At 35.2% G+C, this 8,886-nt stretch overlaps 1 protein-coding gene across 2 annotated transcripts; it reads right to left on the bottom strand.

Annotated features, from left to right (window-relative positions):
• Positions 1-1,548: 1,548 nt before the first annotated feature.
• LOC107773539 (membrane-anchored ubiquitin-fold protein 3) lies at positions 1,549-6,966 on the bottom strand. Of its 2 annotated transcripts, none has more exons than XM_016592944.2 (3): positions 6,431-6,966; positions 4,131-4,301; positions 1,549-1,862 (listed from the first exon to the last, which is right to left on the bottom strand). In XM_016592944.2, exons 1-3 carry the CDS (start codon positions 6,558-6,560, stop codon positions 1,807-1,809), a joined length of 357 nt encoding a protein of 118 aa, XP_016448430.1. In that variant the 5' UTR covers positions 6,561-6,966; the 3' UTR covers positions 1,549-1,806. The 2 variants fall into 2 exon arrangements, with proteins under 2 accessions (XP_016448430.1, XP_075105771.1); XM_075249670.1 differs by lacking the exon at positions 1,549-1,862 and adding an exon at positions 2,571-2,634.
• Between the last annotated feature and the right edge of the window lie 1,920 nt (positions 6,967-8,886).

An 8,886-nucleotide genomic window follows, 5' to 3' on the forward strand; every position in this document is an offset into this window, starting at 1 on the left:
CAAAAATGTCCTTCCAGACATGTTATGTATTAGCCAAGTAGAAAATGCCCCCTTGGGCAATTCCAGTTGTATGAACTCTATTACTATGTGATATATATATATATATAAGATCCATGTTCTCAAAAAGAGTTGAACATCTTTTATTAGCATTAGTATTGATTGGATATTGATTTAGGATTTATTTGAGTTACTAACATTTATGAACTATAAAATTTATTGGAGCATCCAAAAATTATAAGTCCAAGCTTAAAATAATACGTGAAAAGATAAAATTATGAAAAATCTTAAGAAATATTTATAAACTACACTATAATAATTATTTTTTATGTATTAAATATATTTAAAACTTCTATACATATAATGTAGGGTTGATTTGGTTTCGGTTTGACTTTTTTTAGTTAAAACCAAACCAAACCAAATATGGTCGGGTTTTTTTTTCTAACACCAAACCAAATTAAACCAAACCATATTCGGGTTTTTTTCTCGGTTTGACTCGGATTATCGGGTTGCTGCGGTTTATCGGTTTCATCTGTACACCCCTAGGTGACGTAACCCTCCTTCCAGAACAAGTGATTATTGAACACAATGATGATAGCACTGTTGAAGAATACATAATACATATAAAGTTTATACATTTCTCTTAAGTCCTTTCACATATTATGTCGCCTTTATTAAAAGCCTAGCACTACTTAGTACTTAGAACACAAATATTGGCGAATGCAACATAAATAAATATTCCTGAAACTGCAAGGTCCCAAGTGCAAAAGCAGGTTCTTTTTGCTTTTTTCTTTTTTTAGTAAACCTTCAAGAAGTTGAATTTATTTAAAAAACCTAGCGATCTGTGGGGAAAATTATGGTATCAACTAAGGAATTTAAAGGATGGAATGCCTAGTGCTTTAATGTTGAATGTTAGAATATTTACAATGAATTAATAAAAACTTAATTAAGTCCGTTTCTGAGGTTAAGCTAAACAAATATCCACGTAGATTGCCACCTGGCATATTTTAAAAATAATTTGGAGCGTGTCTTGTACGCACTAGTAAGAATGCGATGAGGGATTTTTATTATGAAGGGGAATATATTTCAGGGATTGCTCTGATGGTAAGCAATCCCACTTCCAACCGAGAGGTTGTGAGTTCGAGTCTCCCCAAGAGCAAGGTGGGAAGTTCTTGGAGGGAAGGATGTCGGGGGTCTATTTGGACCTAGTCTCTCTACCCTAGGGTAGGGGTAAGGTCTGCGTACACACTACCCTCCTCAGACCCCACTAAGTGGGATTATACTGGGTTGTTGTTGTTGTTGTCAGGGACAAGTGATAGTTTAGGTAGCCAACTCACAAAAATTGTATAGTTTAGACGGATTTTAGGGTATTAACTCTACTTTTTTAGCATTTGTGTCAGGACAAATGGAGCATGTTAAACTGCTTTTTACGATGAATTATTTGAAAGTGCGCACTAAAAACTATCCTAGTCTTAGGAGGCAGAATAAGTTCAAAAGTGTTTAAACCGCAACCTTTAAACGATCTACGTCAAATAACAATGACCCGGAGTTGAACAACAAGAACTGGCTAGAATCCTTCTGCATGTAATCCAGCCTTGCTCTGTATTTGTGTATAAAAATCTGCAATTACAAAATTTACACCTACCAAATTCATGAAAACAAATAGACGCTGTTACACTGAAATGCCGTTCAACAAACAAGTAATAATGAGCTATCACACTGTTTCAGTTATTGACTTTCTTAACTGAACATCACAGCAGCGGTGTAAACCCAAGAATATCACAAAATTAAACTGAATCACTTACAATCTCACAATATGGCACACGCACAGATGCTTTTCTTTGGAGTCTCGTCAATCTTCTTTTCTGTTATATAAAGAAAAGTTTCAGCAGCTAAAAAAGAAAGGGTACACCATGAATTATTAACACCACAATCGTGACTGAAAATAATCATCAACTATATGAAAACAGCCACAGGATTGGACTTGCACATATCTGCAAATAAATAAACTTTACAAGAAAAAATGCATGGCTAGGGGTCAAGGGTGTGGCAAGGTGAGGGCCGGTCCTGTGTATCTACTCCTCAACTCAGCATTAGAACAAAGTGGGTTCATGTCACGATCAGAAGGTGCGAATCTTATTTTAAGTATAGCTATTGAAGCTTAACATATACGAGAGACAAGTATTTCCTAAATACCACAACTTCAGCATTAGACAGAAATAGACATCCACCAAACATAACCAGAGGTATTAATGAAAGAGCTACCTCAAGTGTAATTTTCAAAAACAAAAAATCCACAGGGATAGGATTCAGTTAAGCACCTTGACATGTATATATAAGCAACCACACTTCAACAGGAAAGGCCAATCTGTTAGCACATTTAGATCTTCAGAAAATTCAGCAATCAGGCCAACCACAACAGCCAACAGGACTTGCCTCTTTGGACGTAAGAAGAACGAGAAACATAAAGATATACCACAAACATGCATTAATGAAGGTCATTTATCGATGTGTTTCCTTCTTAGTAGTTAGCTCCAGCATAGTATACACTTATGTTGATTCCTTTAATATACCTTTAACTTTACTCTCTGTAATAACCCACCCACCAAGTTAACATCCGAAGCTACCATTGCCCACCTGATGGTGGTAAAAAGAAATGAGATTAAGCAAACAAATTATTGACTAAACCCAACAGCAAAAAACAGTCATCTCAATCTATATAAAAATATTTCTAGTCTTGTAGGCTCATGAATATGATAATAACATGGAATGTCTCAGTAAAAATAATTAATAAAGTAAAAGACGCTTTACATAGAAGACCTAATCTCCTGAGTCTCCCCAGTATAGTGTCTAGTGGTGTTTTGGCAAGTTTCCTGGACCATCTCATTTTTTAAAACTTTTTTGGTGAATATCAATTCTAATTTTGTTTGTTCTTGTTGTTCTATACAAGCATCACCACAATTTATACTCTCTTGATCAACATAATCACAATATCACTTTCAAGCATGGTAAATTTAAGAGATGAAACATGGTATATCCAAGAATGATACTCATTCAGTCCCAATTTATGTGACGGTATTTCCTTTTTAGTCTGTCCCAAAAAGAATGACACCTTCTATATTTAAAAATAATTTACTTTAAGCTTCTCATTTTACCCGTAATGAGATGATTTATAGCCACACAAATATCTATAACATTTTTGGACCACAAGTTTCAAAAGTATTTCTTGAATTCTGTACACAGTCAAACATCATCATGTAAATTAGAACTGAAGAAATAACGTTTTTTCCTACATGTAGAATTTATTGAATTAGGTGAAATTAGACTTGATTAAGCATGCTCTTAATTGTAAGCTAATAGTAATTCCAACTATGTCAGGATAAGCAACTACAATTAATATTTTGTAGGAGATTTCCCTAGTTGCTTTTAATTTAAGGTAGGCTTGGACCGCTTGGTAAGTAGGTATGGAGCAACTCTTGCATATGTGGATTATGAATCACTTGAAGTTGGAGGCATATGAAACCCTATACTGTATGACATAAGCTAGATTTAGGTTTTCAACTAGATCCTCAGGTCAAGCAGCTTACGAATATACAGTCCAATTTGTAGCAAACGCATTTGACCTCTTTTAAAATGAAGAAATACCATGCAAGCTTAAACATAAAAGATCAGTGATTGAGTCTCCGTCATTTGAAAAATTAATTAAGTATTGTGTCTATGATAGTTACAATGAGGTTCTAACTTCATATTCTCTGTTCCAAACGCAAAAAAATTCAGTACTCCATATGAAAGACCACAACCAAAACTACATATTTGAAAATCTTACTCCACGGCAAGAACCATAGCAATCATCAATTTTGGCAAGTACCATAGACATTTTCTTATAAAGTAATTAGGCAAGAACCATTAAACAGCAATATGTTTAAAATATGGTATGTAGAACTTACTATATTGCTAAACATTCAAGATATTGAAAAGGAGACAGAGAAGAATTTTTTTTTTCCTCTATTTTTCTGAACGCAAATATTTAGTAAGGTTAGATAACAGAATCACCAATATCCTAAAAAACAAACACATCATACAAAGGGGAAAAGCAGTACATATTGTCTACAAATCTAGTAAGGGGAACCTACCTGATTTTGATTTACCTACAGATGGCTGTACAACAGCATGCATGGTAATCACACCATTAGGTAGCTCGCCGAAAGGCGTTTTACATTGACCAACAGTCTTGTTGTTTTCCAAAATTTTCCCAGCACTTATCAACTTTACATCATTTGCTGCCTTGGGTGCAATTCTTTTATCTGCCAGGAAAGCATGACAACTATATCTCAGCAAAACAGAGCTCAGATAGACAAAGGTAACAAGAACCTATGTGTGTGTCTGTGTGTGTGTGTGTGTGTGTGTTTCTTTATTATATGTGTGTGCTTGTGTATCTTAAAAAGGACCTTATGCCAGTCCCAACCTATATAGATAATAGTAAGCTAATAGAATGAAATTTGCCAAACATTGTAGGTTATAAAAGATTTTGACATCAATATACTTTCTTGCATGACATAAAGCGAAATAGGGATAGCCAAATTGCAGGTTATAACCAATTCATCTCAACCAAAATTCTTATACTGATTTGATCATTCTGCCGTCCAGTGAGGGTTGGGTTTCCAAAAGACTTGGATTTTGGTCCCATTTTGGTAGACTTAAATATTGAACTAAAACTCCTTTTTTTAATTTTTTTTACTATCAATCAGCTATGCTTCAATCTCAAGTTAGTTAGGGTCGGCTATATAAATCCTCTTCATCCATCTCTATTTAGGTCCAATTTATTACAATAACAAATAATTCTTTAGAACGTTCTCTAAATCGAACACCTATCTCTACACGGATACAAATCTCTTACCAGAATAAGAAACTTTTGAGGAACACCGGGCTTAATATAGTAACAATTGAACTTTAATCCCAATTACCTAGTATCTCCTATATATTCTTGCTTCCATCATGTTCCTTTCATAACTAAATCCATATTGATTCCAAGAGATTTTAATCTTTTGAGACAGCTTCCTCCAAGTGATTTTAAATCCTTTTAGTTCCTTTCCTAACTAAAAATCCTGTCAATTAAATTCAAGAAACGTTATAGATTTTCAATCTAGATGTAGATGCAGTTTTAAATGTTGACTGACTAGTTTTTCAATATGAACCTAAAAATTTTATTATCACTAAAAGATTCCTTGTATGACATTTTGTTAACAATTAATGTTCACTTTGACAATTATATATTTATATTTATCATCTAGTGTTACCCTCTCAAAGACGGAGCTCATAGGTGATAACACGCAAGATTAGCCCATTGGTGCCTACATTAAAGCGTCACCTGAGTGAGGCAAAGTGCAAAACCTAGGCTTCACCTAGCTTCAGGGCTTGAGTGTTCCTCAACCGAACAATTAACAACTCTAGGCCAAACCATCTCATGACCTTCTCTCATTTTACTCTATATGCTACTTGCACCTTCTGTTAGACAAGGTCATCACTAATTTTGTCTAATCTTGTATCGCCACATGTTCATCTTAATATCTGCATGACATTCATCTTGGGATATGGTAGGTCTCAAAGGTGATAATTTCTAATCTTGTCCAATCTTGTATAACCTACGTTCATCTTATTGTCAATATTGACATATTTGGCCTCATATGTAATGATCTTTAATCTTCCAAAATCTTGTATATCCATGCATGCATCTTAACATTCGCATTTCTACGACATTCATCTTTGCAATAAGTTGGGTTTTAGACGTGCAGCATTCAACCCCATCTTGCATTACTAGTCTCAAAATCATTCTAAAACCCATTCTTTAAGTACATTGATCGGTTTCCTTATTGGCTGACTTGGGTTCTCTAGCTTTGGGTAATGAGCTCAAATGTTGCATTTTTTTTTCCTTTTATAAAATAGAAGGCTTGATTCAGGCCACCGACACATTCTAATATCCCAATTTGACAACTATGAGCCCAGAACAAATGAAACTTAAGCGAATAATTTGATTCGGAAGTCACGAGTTTAGCGAATCTCCTATTCACATTAAAGGTAAAAACAGGACAATCGATTGACCCAACATTTCAGCTAATTGATGTGAACTTTAGGCCATTTGCACATTAGCCTTATCAATTAAAATGTCACACAAAATCAATGGTTTAATTGCAAAAAAGGAATGAAAATCACCACCAGCAACAATTAAATGCAAACCAAAAAAAAAACTTTCGAACAGTTATTTGGAATACTGATCGTTACTGTGCTGGTATCATTAGATTTATGAGTATTCTAGTGTTTCTATTTGGAACCTGTTTTCCAGCTTCCAGCAACAATTAGAAATTTCTAGGAAAAGCGTTTCGATCATACTAAGCTATCCCTCCAAGCATGAAACAAGTAATTTTTATGTACTGACCTTTGGGCCATTCGGCAACAATTCTTTCTTTAAGCATAGCTATCGTGGAAGCCGGTGAGCAGCGAAACGGACCCACGTCTGATCCATCGAACAACCGAAACTTAACTTCTAACAAGTCCTCCTCCGGCATTTGTAATCGCCCTCCACCCTCTTTCTTCTTACTTTTTTCACCTCCCAAACCTAAATAAAAAGTGCCAGTATATAGAGAGCAAAGGTTACAGAAAATTGAAGTATTATTCAGCTTGATTGTATTGAATTGAAGCTGGACCAAACGAATTACAGTAAGAAAGCTAAAATAAAGAGATGAAATTGGGGAACCCTAGAGCGAACTTGAAAGAAAAGAGAGTATGTGACTGAAGTCGATCGAGGATATCTTAATTATGTATGTGACAGTTACGTATATAGTATATATGCTGCGTATGTTATACAATCGGTTTTTTCTGTATTTTTTCCTTTTTTGGAAGTGCTCTTCAATCACTTTTCTCTTTTGGAGTTGGGAAAGTGAGGTTCCGCGTTAAGAATCTTGTCAGTGATTTTCAGAGCTACCGTCTATGGTTTTTTTACTTTTTCCCTAAATATTATTTATAACATAATTGGCCAAGTTTCTAAAATTTATTTATTTTAAAGTAATTTTGGTGAAAATCAGTTTGTGTTTGGCTAATCAATTTAAAAATAACTTTTGAGCAGTAATTATTATTTGACCAAGCTTTTAATATTTTTCTCAAAAGTACTTTTCAAAAAAGTTGTTTATGGGGAGAAGCTACTTTTTCTACTTTTATTCAAAAATACTTTTTTTTCCTTCAAAAAGTTTGGTCAAACACCTTAACTTTGGGGGAAAAAACACTTTTGACCAAAAACAGTTTTGGCCAAGAAAAAAGCTTGGACAAAGAGGCTATAAAAGATACTCATGACTAAGGGGTATCATTCTCCATGGCGTGGCCTTTTTTCTTTAATTTCGACACCACTAAATAATTATTATTTAGGTTTAGATTTGTGTAATTATAAGAGTATAAGTATTATTGGAAAGTTACTAGAAATGGTAACTGTATGGGTCAAAATTTAACTAAGAGAATCCGGCACGAGGAGAAATTACTAAGAGATGATTAGGCCGAGGTCGAATGAAAGATTAATGGAACTTATTGCCGAGCTATTGGTTATGGCCGAGGTCAAATGTTTAAGTCAACAATAACGGCTAGTTTTGTAATAAGATATTTGGAAGAATATTCAATTGAATATTCTTTGTAATTTTACTTTAGGTCAGATTAGGAGCGTGTTCCATATAAATAGAAAGGTAGAGAGAAAGTAAAGGGGAGAGATTATGAATTTTGATAACAACTCTCTTGAAAAGTTGACTCTCGAGAAAAATACAAACATTGTCTTTCCAAAGAGCTTTGATTCGTTGTTTATTCTACACTTTTCACATCATATCCGAGAAAATCTCCAATAATCCCATACTCGTTTGTCTTACATCATTGTCAGAAAGAGGAATCATCCACATCATTCAATATTTGGCGAATCATTCTCTCTATTTACATTTATGTCATTGTTATTTATTGCTTATCATTATTCTCATTCCATTAATAGCCGTAACATTTAATGTGTATTGCATTAAATCCAATTCGACGTGGTCCCACGTTATCCGCATAAACCGATTTTAGATCTAAGGTCATTATCTTTAACTAGGATTAACCTCTTATCCTTTTATTTAATTAGTTTAACCAAAAATTTATACCTTTTGGTCAAATAATTTGGCACCGTCTGTGGGGATTTTCTAGTTAAAATTTTAGTTTCTTCTAGATCTATAACCAAAAAAAAAATGCAAAAACCCTACACTTCCTTGTGCACACAAATCTAACATGGCAGGTAACGAAGAAGAAAAGAGGAAAGCAATAGCCGACCTCACCGCCAATCTCCTTAACACCATCAACAAAGTCGATGAAACGGAAGGTGAGGACATAACACCAAATACCTCTCCCAAGCGAAACGGCTCACCCCTTCTCATGGTAGCGTCACAGCATTCCTCGGTAAAGAAGCCTCCACGTCCACAACGGAAGAGGAGCCACCAGCAGTGAAAAAACTACTCGAGGCTTGGTGAACGAATACGTTGACCGACATCCTCGACAAACCGGCTCATAAGGCAACCGGAGAGGGCGCGAGGACCTGCATTGCACCAACAGTAGTCGAAAAGCACGGCCCCCCTCCGCTCACATCAGGTACTACTCACAATGTTAATGATGTAGGTAACGACACCCTCACAACCATCCTAAGGAAACTGGAAGAGATGAAAAACAAAAACAATGCTCCGAGACCAAATGAAAGAACATCAAGAACGGGTAGACAAAATATCGGGCGCCCCAAAACTCTTACCAAAAAGGGATGCCGGTCGGTTTGTTGAGCAGCCATACAGCGACGAAGTTGCACCACACGCCATACCCAAAACCTTCAAAATGCTGCCG

This window comes from Nicotiana tabacum, chromosome 3 (assembly GCF_000715075.1).
Source record: "Nicotiana tabacum cultivar K326 chromosome 3, ASM71507v2, whole genome shotgun sequence".
In the NCBI taxonomy this organism is placed as follows: domain Eukaryota; kingdom Viridiplantae; phylum Streptophyta; class Magnoliopsida; order Solanales; family Solanaceae; genus Nicotiana; species Nicotiana tabacum.